This window comes from Onychostoma macrolepis, chromosome 05, assembly GCF_012432095.1.
Source record: "Onychostoma macrolepis isolate SWU-2019 chromosome 05, ASM1243209v1, whole genome shotgun sequence".
Taxonomy (NCBI): Eukaryota; Metazoa; Chordata; class Actinopteri; order Cypriniformes; family Cyprinidae; genus Onychostoma; species Onychostoma macrolepis.
This window is the reverse complement of record NC_081159.1, coordinates 25,543,756-25,561,528: the sequence shown is the minus strand read 5'-3', so window position 1 is coordinate 25,561,528 and position 17,773 is coordinate 25,543,756. Positions and strand designations below refer to the sequence as shown.

General features: G+C 37.0%; 1 protein-coding gene across 4 annotated transcripts in view; it reads left to right on the top strand.

Moving 5' to 3' along the window:
- doc2b (double C2-like domains, beta) overlaps positions 1 to 17,773 on the top strand; it is a 300,599-nt gene that overhangs the window by 262,592 nt on the left and 20,234 nt on the right. For all 4 annotated transcript variants that reach the window (XM_058776339.1, XM_058776336.1, XM_058776337.1 and 1 more), the window contains one exon: positions 14,622 to 14,748. In XM_058776339.1, coding sequence (XP_058632322.1) covers positions 14,622 to 14,748 — 127 coding nt within the window. The remainder of the gene's footprint in view (positions 1 to 14,621; positions 14,749 to 17,773) is intronic.

Genomic DNA, 17,773 nt, shown 5'->3' with positions numbered 1-17,773 from the left:
TATTTTAAATAAATGCAATTCGAACTATATATTTTTTTCCGTAAATATATACAGTGCACAGCATAAATGACTATACCCCCTCTGAACAAATACAAAAGATATATTTTCTTAACAATCACTAATATAATTAATTAAATGAAGGAAAAATTGAAAGTTATTAAACATATACTTAATAAAAACAGAGAAATATATGTAATTTATATCTGTAAAATAAGTAAATTAACCAGTCTTGCGTAAATGAGTACACCCTATTATATTATTTTTTTAATTTCCCCCCAACTACCAACACAGACATTTGTAAAACATCTTGTATTAAATAATAATTGTCTCAAAGTATATATTTTAATGGAGCTATTACTGTTGACACTTAAATACTGCAGGTTTTTACCAAATGATGGCAGATAAATTGTAGTTTGTGAGTTAAGTTAGGAAAATAATAAATAATAGAGATGAGACGGAACAGTGTGACCTGCCGTCTCTTTTTCCTACGCTAAAAAGTTTGACACCGACACCGGGTTCATGGTGGAGTCGTCTAGACAGGCCAGAGCGGTGAGAGCAGGCAGTTATCGTGTGAGTCGCAGGCTTTTCCCGCTGAGATTGCAACCCTGGGTTTGGAGGCTCCCAGATTTGTCTGGACTCAGTGTGAATTAATGAGGCAGAGAGTCTGCACTTCAAAGGTCACATTTCTGTGCTTAAACGCTGCAGTGACTGCTTCATTCAACACAGCTAGAGGGAGGTGGTTCTGGGATGAAGCTGAGTGATTTAAGAGTTCGAAAGGTTGGCCTGAGGCCTGGGATGAGGGTTTCAGCCATTTTTTAAAAGCTTTTTGTCCTGTTTTTAAATGAGTTCTTTTGGGATGAGGCTGTATGTTGACTGTTTTGAGGTGAAGTACAGAAGTGTGTCTGTGTGCATCTGTAGACAGCTGGATCGGGGAGGACCCACCTGATGATTCACCATTGCTTTTCTTTAGGGCTGTCTTAGCCAGTTTCCATGGAAACAAAAAGTCTCCCCTCATAGGCCTTTCCTTTAGGGATCGCTCTTGTCCTTCACGTAAATAAACTGCAAATACTGGCATATTCAGCGTCTCACCTCTAGCGTTTATAAAAACTTACATTTTCATTATTTCCCGGTTGCAGCGTTCTGGCACTTAATAGCACCTTAAATTCTCTCAATTTTTTCCCTGACGGTCTGTGCCTACATACCAGTGATAAAATTGTTGTCTTATGTCTGACTCGGTCTTGATTGCCCTTGATCACTCTGAAAGGAAGGTACAAATGAAAAGAGACAAAGGCGCTCTCTCTAACAGGAAGAGAAATCTTCTATTTCAATTCCTCTGTAACGTCATCATTAAATCACACTGGCATTCTGTGCTCCAGTGAGTAGTGTTAACATAGTTTAAACAGAGGTTTAACATTCTAGTACACTGAGAAAAAAATGGCGTAGAAAACAGTTTTCACTCAGAAACCGATATAATTACAAAGAAATGGCAATAGCACATTGAAATGTGAGTGAAATTTAGCAGTTGAAAGATTGAATTGGTATTTTCTTGTAAAATGTACTCCAATAATCTATAAAAATAAATGTTTAAAAATGTTTCTAATAATTTATATGTTAGTAAAGAAGTAAACATGTAGCTAATGTGAATGTGTGACAAGTCACATGAATACAAGCAGTGTTTGAAGTGCTGTTGTGCTGAAAGTACATTTTACCAGCTGAAATATATTCACACTGCATTAATATACTTTAAAATAATTATTTATATAATGCATGTGTGTTGGGCAGAGGTTTTCAAACTAGGGGTGCTATAACATTTGTGAAAATATGAGAGCAAGTAAAAATGGTCACACTTTAAGGTCCAATTCTCACTATTAACAATCCATTTACAACTAATTTTACTTCAATAAACTCCTAATTTGCTGCTTCAGCAAGGCAGTTGTTAAGTTTAGTTATTGGGTAGGATTAGGGATGTAGAATATGGTCATGCAGAATATGTACTTTATAAGTACTAATAATATGTTATTATTATTAATTAGCAACTAGTTATTAGTGAGAATTGCTCCCTATACTAAAGTGTTACCAAAATGTTTTACATAATGTAATTTTAGATATGTCAAAGAAAATGTGTATCAACATAAAAGAATATGGACATAATTATTATATATGTTTAACACAATAATTTTTAACATATCTGGCAAATTTGATATTATAGTTTAATTCTTATTTCTAAATACAGCCCTTTTAAATCAATAATTAATAAATACCAAATCTGCTATGATTTCCAAAAATAAAAGAAAAATATTTAACACTAAATACTATTTAATACTATATTATTTAATAAAAAATATTACTTTCCAAATAATATAATAATTAGCCAATATAAAATCCAATTTTGTATAAAACAATATAAAAGCAAAATATTTATTTATTTTTAATTTTTTAAGTTTCTATAATATCAGAATTAATATTTCTCTCACACAGTATAAATTACCAACAAGTCTTTATATATAAAAATATATAGCTGCCTTCATAATTTATATAGTGATGCTTCAAAAACAAAAAAAGGCAACCATTTTATTTAGAGATCCTTAGCATCAAAAAGTCTCATGCTAGAATATAGGACCCGGACATGTGATATGCGCAGTCAGGAGCCTTTGTATGTAGCATCTCATATAGAGCTTTAACCTTTCAGATTGTCACATTTAAGCATAATTCATTATTATTCAAAATCTTCAAATCATCTCATCTGCACGGAAAACTTTATGGACAGCTTCACAAAGAGACCCACAGCATTCCTACAGAGTGCAAGTCAGACATGAACACGAAGTCAGGCTTCAGTCTTTCATACTTTCACACAATGGAGCTCTGAGGTGTTATCTCCCTTCAGCATTCGGTCTTTCCCATTATTCACCAAACCTCATTTTCCGGCGATCTTCATGTGCCGATGAACATCAAAGTGGTGTTTTAATGGCGGGCCGAACTCCTCCCGTAGCTATGAAAAGCATGTGATTTATCTGAAAAGGCATACCTCCATTGCCAACATCGTCTCAGACAGTGACAGCTCTATTCAAAGCCAAATTACCCACACAAGTGGCTCACCTCTTGTGCCTTTATACCCGAGAAAGCCTTTTAATTTACACTTGCTGTTTAAAAATACAAAAATACTATTTGCAAACACATTTTCTGGAACGTTTACAGACAATTAGATGTAGCTAGATGCGCTTCACCTCTTATTTTTCTTATTTTATGACTCAACGGGATTTATCTCTGCATATTAAAACAAAGAGGACTACAACAGAAAGCCATTAGAATATCTTTTTTTTTTTGGACCGCAGGAACCCCATACTCTTCCGATCTCAAATAACGACTCTGTCTCTCAGGCAAATGTGCATAGTTTATTCATTTCCCTCTCAGCATTCTTTTAACTCCATATGCCTGATCTAACTTTCTATTACATTGTTTGGATATTGCACTTTGGCCGTCTTCATGAACTCTGAAATTTTACTTCCTGCTGATATTTTTAGTGGAAATTGAATTTAACTGACTGGCATGGTGTAATTATTTCATGAATGAAAGCATGAACCAATATAATGTTCCAACCATATTAACATATCCTTATATATTTATCAATTTAGTTTTATGTGTTTAATGTATTTATTACAAATAAATTGATTATTAAAACTATAAGAGCAGTTTATCATAACAGTGTATGTTTGCGTGAATACTTGCCAAGACAGATATCGAAAATTCACTATGAATATTTACAAAGCTGGATTGCTGCATTGTAGAATATATTATTGTAATATTGTGAAATATTACAATTTAAAATTTGTATTTTTTTTATATATATTGCTCAAGTGTTCAGTGTCACATGATCCTTAAAAAATCATCTAAATATGCTGATTTGTTGCTTAAGATGCATTTCTTCTTATAAATATTTAGTATAGGAGATTATGATCCGCACTCACACAAACAGTTTTCTTTTTTTACGTTTTATTTTACATTCATCACTGATGGGAAAAGGCACAAACGTTTCGGCTCAAAGCCTTCCTCAGTGCTTATAAATATTTAAAACGGTTACAAAAGTGCTGCTTAATATTTTTTGTGGAAACCTTTTTTCAGGATTATTTGTGTGGAACGTTCAAAACAACAGCATATATTTAAAATATAAATCTTTTGTAAAATTATATATGTCTTTACTGTCACTTTTTATCAGTTTAATGCATCCTTGCTGAATAAAAGTATTAAATTCTTTCAAAAACAAAATATATTTTAGTGCTTTTACATCTGACTAAATAGAAGTTTCCTACCTCACATTATGCAGGATTGTCTTTGCAAATTTAAGGCCAGACACAAATATATCCGGTTCATGCCGAAAAACACAATGTACTGTGATTGCCTGTGAGAATAGCATTGTAGAAAAATCCTAGAACTCCCTGCACATTTATCCAAGAGAACAGTTAGCATTAAACATGCACACTACAGTAATCAACCATAATCAAAACAAACAGAAAAAGCACTGTTCTGGAAACAGCATGAAGAGCAATCCAGCACACATGGCCGTCTGGGGACACAATCATATCCACATGTAACACAGCAGAGGAAAGTGCCTTTATTAACCAGACCTTTTGAACATGCCTAAGTGGTGCTGTAGCTGCCCCATGCCTCATTCAAGACCTTTATCAATCTGCTGGGAAAAGAAAGTGTGATTGCCTGTCTACCTGAAAAGACTTTGGAGAGCAGAACTACTGAGCCAGGCTGAACAAGTTAGCAATGAATAGCAATGGTATGTTACAAAAACACAACTAACTTCCAGATTGGAATAGAACAAGCATTCAGGAATTCATTGTTAATGCAGTGGAAAGGTAACAAATGGAAGCGATGTGGGTAGGGAAGTATCCTGTGTGTTCTTCCTTACCTTATCGACTATTAAGGCTGTTTAACTCAAATCGATTGAACCGCAGACATTGCTAGACCTTATTAAGACAGGGTTTGGCCCTACTGTGTTTCATCTCAGCCCCCCTAAAAGTCTGATTAGTTTTACGAGTCAATTTGAGTCTTCCCCTTACTAGTTATTAAGAACGGCATTGGGTAGCAGTTCAGCTCTCATGCTCCTCTTCTCTCATCTGTATAATAAAATAAAATGCAACCAAATACATCACCGCTCAGAATGAAATCCTAGAATCTCCTTTTCTACATTAGTCTGTTTGATGTATTTTCTTGTTGGACATCCTGATGGGGCAATTTTCTACAAATGCATCATGTATGAAAATGTTTTTAGATCATAAATCATCACAGACTACTCTGTAAAGTGCCCCATATGCTTGTATGTCTGTTTCTAACAGTTTTTGTGGAGTTTTATGATATTTGTTGGAGATGGAGTTGAAGGAATCAGTCATGTTATGAGGTGTAAAGCATAAGGATTGAACCTAAGACAAGTAAATGTGTCTAGAGTGAAAATATGTCTGAATTTTACTGTCTGGATCAGCACTGCTGGCATGAAAGACATGATGCACTGAATAGAACCTGCTATTTAGCTCTTTCAGTCACCAAAACATTTCAAACGCATATTCTACAAACCCTGGGGTCTGGTTTTCATTTGTTAAACATATGTAAGTGTGTATATATATATATGTATATGTGTGTGTATGTATATATATATGTATGTGTGTGTGTGTGTGTATATACAGTGGGTACAGAAAGTATTCAGACCCCCTTAAATTTTTCACTCTTTGTTATATTGCAGCCATTTGCTAAAATCATTTAAGTTCTTTTTTTTTTTCCTCATTAATGTACACACAGCACCCCATATTGACAGAAAAACACAGAATTGTTGACATTTTTGCAGATTTATTAAAAAAGAAAAACTGAAATATCACATGGTCCTAAGTATTCAGACCCTTTGCTCAGTATTTAGTAGAAGCACCCTTTTGATCTAATACAGCCATGAGTCTTTTTGGGAAAGATGCAACAAGTTTTTCACACCTGGATTTGGGGATCACTTAAGGATTCTGTCAGGTTGGATGGTAAACGTTGGTGGACAGCCATTTTTAGGTCTCTCCAGAGATGCTCAATTGGGTTTAAGTCAGGGCTCTGGCTGGGCCATTCAAGAACAGTCACGGAGTTGTTGTGAAGCCACTCCTTCGTTATTTTAGCTGTGTGCTTAGGGTCATTGTCTTGTTGGAAGGTAAACCTTCGGCCCAGTCTGAGGTCCTGAGCACTCTGGAGAAGGTTTTCGTCCAGGATATCCCTGTACTTGGCCGCATTCATCTTTCCCTCGATTGCAACCAGTCGTCCTGTCCCTGCAGCTGAAAAACACCCCCACAGCGTGATGCTGCCACCACCATGCTTCACTGTTGGGACTGTATTGGACAGGTGATGAGCAGTGCCTGGTTTTCCACACATACCGCTTAGAATTAAGGCCAAAAAGTTCTATCTTGGTCTCATCAGACCAGAGAATCTTATTTCTCACCATCTTGGAGTCCTTCAGGTGTTTTTTAGCAAACTCCATGCGGGCTTTCATGTGTCTTGCACTGAGGAGAGGCTTCCGTCGGGCCACTCTGTCATAAAGCCCCGACTGGTGGAGGGCTGCAGTGATGGTTGACTTTCTACAACTTTCTCCCATTTCCCGACTGCATCTCTGGAGCTCAGCCACAGTGATCTTTGGGTTCTTCTTTACCTCTCTCACCAAGGCTCTTCTCCCCCGATAGCTCAGTTTGGCTGGACGGCCAGCTCTAGGAAGGGTTCTGGTCGTGCCAAACGTCTTCCATTTAAGGATTATGGAGGCCACTGTGCTCTTAGGAACCTTAAGTGCAGCAGAAATGTTTTTGTAACCTTGGCCAGATCTGTGCCTTGCCACAATTCTGTCTCTGAGCTCTTCAGGCAGTTCCTTTGACCTCATGATTCTCATTTGCTCTGACATGCACTGTGAGCTGTAAGGTCTTATATAGACAGGTGTGTGGCTTTCCTAATCAAGTCCAATCAGTATAATCAAACACAGCTGGACTCAAATGAAGGTGTAGAACCATCTCAAGGATGATCAGAAGAAATGGACAGCACCTGAGTTAAATATATGAGTGTCACAGCAAAGGGTCTGAATACTTAGGACCATGTGATATTTCAGTTTTTCTTGTTTAATAAATCTGCAAAAATGTCAACAATTCTGTGTTTTTCTGTCAATATGGGGTGCTGTGTGTACATTGAAGAAAAAAAATGAACTTAAATGATTTTAGCAAATAGCTGCAATATAACAAAGAGTGAAACATTTAAGGGGTCTGAATACTTTCCTTACCCACTGTGTGTGTGTGTGTGTGTGTGTGTGTGTATATGTATATATATATATATATATATATATATATATATATATATATATATATATGTGTGTAAGGAATAATTGACGACGGGCCGTTGGATTATTAGAAAAATAATGCACACCCGAGGTGGTGATGCGGTCATGACGCGAAGCGGAGTGGCCGTTACACCTCGGGTGTGCATTATTTTTCTAATAAGGATAGAGTATGTACTTTTCGTACATAATAAAGTGCAATTTTGTGGCAAAAACATGGACATGATCTGTCGTTTTTGTCATATTGTTTACTATATTTATTTATTTGGCCAGTGTCTTGGTTATTTTGCCGTTGTAAGACCTTTGAAATAACAGAAATCATTTGGCGAAGTGATATGGTCATGTAATGCGGTCAAGATCTGCCTGGAACTACATTCGCCGTGCGTTTCCCTGAAAATAATTGCACACCTTAGAACGTTCGTCAGCCAATCAGATTCAAGCATTCAACGGCCCCGTAGTATAAATATAAATATATATATACATAAACACACACAAGAATTCTGTGTAATGACCACTGACTTAATTAACCCCCGAATCTGTGGTGGTATCACGGAATCGCCGAAAATTCCGTGATGGGCTCACAGAAGTGATATCAATGTAAGTCAGTGACAGGCATCAGCCGTGCTCCACGCACGGATCCACTGGTTCAACACTTTAAATAGGAAACCTTTAGCATCAATATGCCGACGCGATACTGGGAAATTTATCGTCATCATTATTGTTCAGAACTGGGTAGGTTTAGGGTAGGGGTGGAGTCAGGTACTCCAGTGAAAGTATAAATTTATATACAAAATATAACTGCATCGGAGTCACTCTTTTTACGCAGCGCTGGTGTTGAACCAGTGAATCCGTGCATGGACCACGGCTGATGCCTTCTGTGAGCCCATCACGGAATTTTCGGCGATTCCGTGATGCCACCACAGATTTGGGGTTAATTAAGTCCGTGGTCATTACACGGAATTCTGTGAGATCAGGTTGATATATATATTAGGGGTGGCACGGTACACAGATGTCACTGTTCGGTATGTACCTCGGTTCGATAAGATTTCGGTACAGCGGGGGGTATTATATATATATATATATTAGTGTTGTCACGGTACCAAAATTTCAGTATTCAGTACCGATACCAGTGAAAATCCACGGTTCTCGGTACCAATTTCGGTACCACATGCTAATTAAAAACACACTATTTTTAATAATAGTCAAACAAAAATAAAATTGACAAAAATCAATGCCATTCTTCATACATATTTAAATTGTGTTTCAAGTTTTTCCGCAAGTAATCAAAGTATGAAAAACAGTAAACAGTAAAGTTTCACCCAAATTTAATTTGTCTTTTAATTAATGAAATTTAAACATTTTATTTTTTAAAGGGGGATTTACTATTAAAATTAAAATATGGAAGAAATATTGTGTGATTATTTCTTTAAAAATATATTTTTTTTTTATCAACAGTAGTAATAGTATCACATACATTCTACTAAATAATAGTAATATATTTTTGGCACAATGTCTTTAAGATTAACTTTTATTTTGACGGGTTGCCGTGAATACCTTTAAATTTCTGTGTGTAGCTATATGATATGAAGCTGGTTTTACTCAAATGGAACGGTAGAATACTCGTGAAGGGACTCTCAGAGCAGTTCTGTAGATGTTGTTTATGTATTTATGTCCTCATTGAGACGGCAGATGATGAAATCACCGCGAGCAGTGTTGCCAATTTGGGGATTTTGTCGCCAAATTTAGCTACTTTTTTATTGTTGCTGCGACTTGTTTTGCGACAAGGATCTATTTTAGCTATATTTAAATAAAAATAGTGATTTTTTTTGGAGATTTTTTTTCCCCTCACGTTTGCTCTCAATCATGCCATTAGGCGTGTTCGCGGTACTTTGATGTCATACACTGACCATTCTGCGCAGCGCCGCTTAAAGTCGAATGCGCCTAATGAGTCTGCGCAGTGAACACGGCAGTACATCTGCCATTCAGACATGATGACACACACCACCATTTCATTATAAGCATCAAGATGGTGGAGAAAAAATATGATTACATCAGGGCACCAACTACTGCATGAACATCTTGTTTTAACCACAGACACAAAAGTTATACCACAATTCATGCACAGTCATGTCAACCAGATACTGAGAGACGCAGTGCATCATCGTGTCATGTGTGCTGGGATGCAGTATTTTGCACTTACTTTGTAGTAATAGAGTGTGTTGACTGAAATAAGTTTGTATGAATAAAGGTTTTGTTTTTGGAGAATCATATTTCTTATCTGTTGTATTTGAGCAGGACAGGGATGCGCTTTGGTGAAACAAATGCCCAACATTATGTGTCTTTACATCATTTCCATCATGTTTGATGTGCTTGTAGATCACAGGAAGAAATTTACTGATTCAAATGTGTCCTGTAGAGTTACAAGTAGGCCTAAGCATTTCCTAATTTCACTTCAGATTGTTTTGTTATTGGCCTACTTCATCTTTTGTTATATATTTTTTTATACTGTCATCATTTGTAAAGTAGATATATATATATATTTACTTTCCTTTACCAAATTTACCTGTATTTACTTTCTTTTCATATTTGGCGACTTTTTGAAAAATGGAGACTTTTGAGGGTGGTTCTAGAGATTTTCTGAGGGAGGGGCTTGGCAACACTGCGTCGCGCTTCAGTGTAAAAACAAAACACGCTGCCTCTGCCATTCATTCATTCATTCACACAGAGACTCGCAGAACATGCGGGATTCATATCTGAATCGACTTTTGCGGCTTAATATTTACAGATACTAGTCCATGTCGCGATTTGATTAAAGTGTGACGACCTACTTTTGATTAATTCATCCAAACTTTGACAAATTCCGTGACATTCCGTGCTAAACCGTAAACTCCGTTTTTATAACTGGATTCCGAGATTCCGTCCGCATTTTCTGCATCGCGGAAATCATAGGTCCGTCTGGCGTCAAGAACTGGTCGACGGGTACTCGGTACCACCGGTACTTAAAAAAACCTGGTACCGTGACGTTTTAATTTTTTTAGTACCGACTTGGTACCGAAGTACCCGGGTCTTTTGACAACACTAATATATATATATATATATATATATAAAATCTGCAGTACATATATATATACATACAAGGAATAAATTCTTGAAATATATTTGATTTAGTTTACAGATAAACAAGGGGGGAAAAAACAGTGCGACACATAACAGCCTATATATGCTGAGTTTCAGTTCATTTTTATGACAAGCTTAATTTGTTCACAGAAAGGAAACTCAAATATGGCAGAAAGCAACATCCTACTTGTTTTCTTTTTTTGTTTTCATTGTGAGTGTACACAAATAAAAGCAGACCTTTATACAGTGATGCATTATTAATAAGACAATAAGTGTTTAAAGTTGATTCTGCTGGTATAAGGAAACAGTTGAAGTGATTGCGCCGGAGCGCGCGCGCACACACACACAAAACACATCAGTTCCAGCATTGCTAACTTGACAGCACAGTTAGTACTTTATCAAAATAAATTACAGTGAACCAAACATCAGCGCGCCCTCCTCTCTGTCACCGTTGGAACGTGACTGAAGTACAAAGCCAATCATTTACATAATAAATAATAGTTTCGCATTCAGATACGTTACATCGCAAATATGGAAATATTATGGAATATTTGGATTTGTGCCGAATGAGAGAGGTAGGATACACGAGCACAAAGCTCCATTTCGCAAACAGTTGAGTGCGTAAGCCTTTAGTACAGTGATTTTCAGTCCTGTTCCTCGGGACCCACTGCTCTGCACATTTTTCATGTCTCCCTTATCTGACACACTCATTTGAGTTCATGGAGCCCTTTCCTAATGAGCTGATGATCTGAATCAGGTGTGTAAATTAAGGAGACATGCAAAATGTGCAGAAGCTGTGGGTCCCTAGGAACAAGTTTGAAAACCACTGCTTTAGTATACTCCCTTATCAGTGAGAGACGCGTTCAGAATCAGCACATGGTCACTGTCTAGGGGGCTTTGTTTTCAAGTGCGGAACTCGGCATTCGCTGTTCTTCTGCTGGCGGTTATCAAACAGCGTTGCATTACTGCGGGCGCCCCCTTCTGGATTGAGGATGAATTGCCTATAGTCGTTGTAAGGCCTCATGCACCAAACCGAGATGTCCGTACCGTGACGGTTCGGTACAAATACATGTATCGTGCCACCCCTAGTATATATACATATACTGTGAACACTCTTGTAATTGGATTCAACCTTTTTGAACATTATGAATGATTATTTTAAGTTCAAGTGGTGTGTGTGTAAGGAACTGAAAGCAAGCTGTTTCTAAAGCATGCAGTGCCATCTGCTGTTAAAACTAAGCTCAGAATCGATTTCAGAGAGAATTGCGATGCATTAGATTAATCGATTTATCGTTACACCCCTATTCGCTAACTAAACTTTGAATTGTATTTAGGAGAAATTATTGGATGGCCATGGGCGGCGCTAGGGAGGGGCTAGCAGGTGCTCCAGCACCCCCAAGAAAAACCAAAGCACCCCCATAGCACCCCCATAAAAATGAAATAAATTAAAAACATTTGACTCATGCATAACTACTGCAATGCAGTAGGCTACAACGTGACGTGATTTGCAGTCGCACATAATGTCAGCATTTTATTTTAAAAATGGATCGGTTCAGTTGTGCCAAGTAGGCCTGCCCCCGACTAAAGATTTTTCTAGTTAACTAGTTGCACATTTATATTAAATTGATTTGTATAATAACCTAAACCATCCTTTAATATAGGCATTTAGGCGTATTATAGCCTATTCCGCGCTCAAGCGTATGCATAAAGCTTGCCGCAAAGCACCGGCTAAAGTAATAATTATGAATGCATCGGGGAAAAAGAAGACATTTTAATTATTTATTAATAAGTGCTTTCTCAGTCAGTGTCGGCTGGAAAGATGAAGTTGCCGATTGCCATTATATGCCTGACTCCTTTGAGTTTCAGTTTTCCCTCTTTTCCTGGCTTTCATTCAGTTTTAAATAACTTCTAAAAGCTCCGTGCACATTTTACTTTCATTTTTAAATTTGCGGCAATTCGGCATCAAGCAGTTATTTGTTTTTAGTTCGTTTGAGTTTTCCCACTTTCCTTTGCTTAAATAGCTTGTAAAAGCACCGTGCGCATTTTACTTTCACTTTTAAATTAGCAGTAAAGTCGGCATCAATTGCTTGAATTCTATTCAAGCAACAAAATACAATGTAGAACATATAACTTTTATTAACAAAATAAAATGCTATATGCCTAATATAAAATAACAAATAACTTCCAAATTTTAAATAGGTATACAAAACTGAAAATCAGTAAAGACTGAGTAACAAATAATTATAAAACGTAGAATTAGCAAAACGATTAAGAAAGTTTGGAGGCACAGACTGAATACACCTTGATGTAAAATAATGAGGGGGGGGGATCACACAGTTTAAATAAAATAAAAATCAGCAAATACTGTGGAACCAAATAAATGAGAAACGAATGTTAATAAATAAATAAAAAAACTTCCAATATTAGGCTAAATGGCAGGTCAACAGGCTTTTCCAAAATCCAAAATATTTTTAAAACAAGAGCTTTTACATTTAGTTTTGAAACTCTTCTGCCATTCTCTTGTCTGTCTCACCTCACTCTTCTTGTCAGTCAGCTCGACTCACTCTCCTTACGTGGTAAATTAAATCTGATCTGCGACTGTTGTTCGTTCGGTGTGCTGCATTGAGCAGCCGCGTTTAGTTCTAATTGTTGTGTCTGTTCTCTAAACTGAACTAAAGTATTTTTATTACTATTAAAAAAAATCTAAATGATGGTGAGGGACGGTGCTTAACACCAGATTTGTTTTTTGTTTTTTTGTTTGTTTGTGTGTTTTTTTTAATAGGTTTTCAAGATTTCTGCAAATTTATTTGTTATGTCTGCTTAAGCTCATTCCTCAGGAAAAAAAATAAATAAATAAAATTATTGCGCAAACGCCCCCATGTCATACAGTAGGCTAAGCGCGATAATACTCGCACTCCTCATAAACATTTGAAATGCGCCTATATAGCGATTTTATTATTCATATAAAAAATAATAATAACAACATGTTTTGGTCATATTTACTATTAATTGCCCAGCTCCCCCTGTCATTGATCTAGCACCCCCTCAGCACCTGCGTTCAAAATTCTCTGGCGCCGCCCCTGTGGATGGCACATAGCCACAGGAAAATAAACAGCACATAAGCTCAATTGGTTCTCGTACTTATCATGAAATGCCAGGATTGAATGTGCAAAAGCTTGAATGAGATTTGAGAGCCTAAGCAGAAGACAGTTATTTTCAGTAATTAACTTTCGTTTTGGTCTGTCCCTCGCATATGCCATATAGATTCAGGTGACTTTGAATAACACAATGTGTATGGTGTTTTTGATGTCCTTTTTGGGACTTCGTGCACTTTTATTATGTGGAAAAGAGCAGCTATGATATTCTGGAAAATATCTCAGTTTAACAGAAAGAAAGTCCTTTAGCTTTCAAATGGCATGAGATTGAGTAAATAGTGAGATTTTCATATTTTGGTGAAATAATTGTCGTCTTTCTGCTGTTGGCCAATTCATCACCATCTTAAACACATGGATTTGTTGTTATTCTGGCCATCTGTTCTTTCTGTAAATGAGAGATATCAACAGTAAGTTATTTTTTCCTGTGTGAATTACTCATCTGTATCCAGTCAAATGTTATTATTGACCTGTGCAAAACTAAAAGAAGCCGTGCCTTTGTTCCTACCCCCACATATCAAGTGGTTCTTGCCGATACTGCAAATACCACAGAAAACTCATTTCACAGTGAGCAAGCTCGATGCAAATTAACATCTATAGTAAAAAGATCCTCCCATGGAGCTTCTGCTATGGATTCTAAATATATAGGATATACTGAATAATTGGTTCCAGTCACACTATGTATTTGACAGAGAATAAATGCTTTTCAAAACCGTTATGAAGCACAGGTGGTGGGGAATCAGTTTGTAATGCCTGCCTTCAACACTTGACTGGATATGTGGATATGTACTCCTCCATATATTTCTTTGACTGAACGGAGTACAGATTTTATTAGTAGGTTCAGACAGGGTCAGAACAATTCTAGATAAGTATAAAAAATGTATTTTGAAAGCTTTGAAATGGTACATCAGATCAACATGGTGATGAAAGTCTTCTCACCAGCTGCATAATTCCTTTACATGTCAAATCTACAACCCAGAACTCACAGGCAATCTTTTGTTTTCATCTAGGATTTCAGTGTGTGACGAGGACAAATTCCGCCACAACGAATTCATTGGTGAAACCCGAATCCCCTTGAAGAAACTCAAACCCAACCAGACAAAGAACTTCAGCAACTGTTTGGAGAAACAACTTCCTGTGAGTTACAGTGTTTCAGAGTTCATCTCAGGAAATGAATCAGTCTGACGACGGAAGGAGCTCAGTTGTGCTAATCATCAGTGTGGTTGTCTGTGAGTGATAGAGAAATTGAGGGAAGTTTGAAAGCTACATAAGGAGATTCAGATATCAAATTGATTAGGACGTCCAAAGTGACTCTCATTAGAATCAACATATTAATTAGAAATCAATTATCATTGGAGCAACATCCTCACATCCATCAACCATCTGAGACAAACATGATAGGCTTACAAACACCAGCAAACAATACAATGTGATAAAGCTATAAGCTGCTTGTTGCTGGAAGAAAACTAACAATGATTGAATGTCATTATACTGTGAACAAGAACGGGAGGTTAATCACAATAAATATAATGAAAAAAATAAACAATATAATATTAAAAATTAAATTAAATCAGTCCGAGTATTTCTCTGGCAGTAGCTTGAGCTGTGTGCTCGTGCGGACGCGATATAAACCAAGCTTTAACTGTCATGCAGTATAAGCGCACTGCTATTCAGCTTCCACACGGCGCACAAACACTTGAAAATGCGCACATTTAATATTGACATTATAGTCTACATGTAATATAGAGCGGCCCCCTCATTTTAAGTTGGGCCCCCCCCCAAAATTAAAATTCTGGCTACGCCACTGGTACCTGGACCATACCTTTTATCTGAAATGTTGTACTCTAGTCACAAACTAAAGCTATAGCTCAGCAGAAAATCTTTCGTCTGTACCTGAGCGCAGCTCTGCTAGGATCAGCACAAACTACTGCTTTATATGGTCTGGCAGGACGAGGACGAAAACCTTAAGGAAAGCAATTCGATACACTTCATTGTAGGCATGTCTTCTTCATTTGAGGGTGGTGGATGTAGGTTTTAAGGCATGATTACTGTGTCAAAGTGCTTCATGGATTGACAGGATGAGCAGGTAATGGGTGGGGGTTGATCTCATATAGTATCTTTTATCAGAGTTTCTTGCTTGAAAGACAGGGGTCATATAAACCTACACATTCTCAGTAGCCAATAGAATCAATGTTGAACTGATAGAATGTTTTCTTTTATTGCTATTTATTACATGGCTCTCTGAAATGTTTGATTCTGATTGGTCAATCTCGACATTCCAAGGTTCATCTTTCTTGGGTTACAGCCTCTTGCTAGGAAATGTTTCCAACTCAAATCGATATTTTTCAGTTATTTGCTTATATGCTTAGTAGCCATGTAATAAGTGGGATAATGTACATCCAGCCAGTGTATTTTATAACTTTGCATCATCCTGTCAGGGTTTATTTTGTGATAACAATCAGATGTATGTGCATTATCGCTTACTTGTCATACATCTATTCAATACTTCTGCAATATCACATAAGCAAGAACACTGTTGTTCTGAATTTGGCTGTAAGCACGAGATCGCAATGTGGTATTGCTTTGATGATATTAAAGGGATAGTTCACCCAAAAATGAAAATTGTCATTAATTGCTCGCCCTCATGCCGTTCCAAATGCGTAAGATCTTTGTTCCTCTGATATCGTTAAAATAGTCCATGTGACATTAGTGGTTCAGCCGTAATGTTATGAAGCTACTTTTTGTGTACAAAGAAAACAAAAATAACGAAGACTGATTCGGAAGAGGAAAAGTTGCTGGATAAAGTCATTATTTTTGTTTTCTTTGCACACAAAAAGTATTCACGTTGCCTTATAACATTACAGTTGAACCACTGATGTCACATGGACTATTTTAACAATGTCTTTACTACCTTTCTGGGCCTTGAATGTGTTAGTTGCGTTGATGTCTATGCAGGGTCAAAAAGCTCTCGGATTTCATCAAAAATATCTTAATTTGTGTTCTGAAGATGAACAAAGGTCTTACTGGTTTGGAACGACATGTGGCATATATGCAAATTCGTTCTCTGCCAGCAGGAGGCGCTTTTAGAGCGTGGAGAAATAGCGGTTTCCCCGGTAACGCTGTACACAAAGCAGCTCTCCGCTCACAAACGCTGCTTTATCAGGCATTACATGCAAGATGAAATGAAAATGACATCCACAATTTTCTGAAGACAGTCGATTTCCTTCAGAAATACAGTGATATAAAAACTCCCGCACCGTGTATCGATTTTGAAAGGTGCAGTGCTCGTTTATTCAACGAAGTCAAAGCTTTTTGAAAAAATCTATTTGTGGTGGTCAGTTTTGATATTGCGGCGAGCCGCCACAAATAAATCAATGTATGGGAAACACTGAAGTAACTTAGACCTAATATTACTTACAAACAGAGTTCCAAAAGAAGTCAAAGCAGAATTAACCATTGCATGTCTCCCACCAACACAATGTTGTGGTGTTTTGTTCCTTAAAGTGCCCCATTATGGATTTTTGAAAATTACCTTTCATGCAGTGTGCAACACAGCTCTAAGTGAATGAAAACATCCTGCAAAGTTTTAAATCTGAAAGTGCACCGTGTATAAAATTATTGTCTCTCAAAAGAAAGTCAACTCTGAATCATTGAAAGGAGTCATTTTAAAACAAATCCCAAGCCGTTTCGTGTTCACATCATGAAACATTAGCATATTGCCCGCCCACTAGTTGGTATTTTCGAGTTGGTCTGAATGAAAATGCAAATTCATTCTTTGCCACTAGGTGCCGCTGTTGGAGCGGTAAAATTGCGATTTTCTCCGATAACGCTGTACACAAAGCAGCGCTGCGCTCACAAACACTGCTTTATCAGGCATTACAGGCATGATGAAATGAAAATGAGACCAATCAGCGCAGATTAACGTCACACATGAATTGTTGAGCGAATCGTTTGGGAGTCGTTGAGCAAGTAAGGTAAAAATAAATGCATTAGACAAAGAAAGTGTTTTTTGACCTTGCATGCATGTCAACCTGTGGTTGGAGACTCCCAAAACCAAAATATAAACCTTTCATTACCCATAATAGGGGCACTTTAATGATTCTGTTTTTGAATTAATCGGTTAAATGACTGATTCAATTAGCATGTTTTCTTTCACACCCAT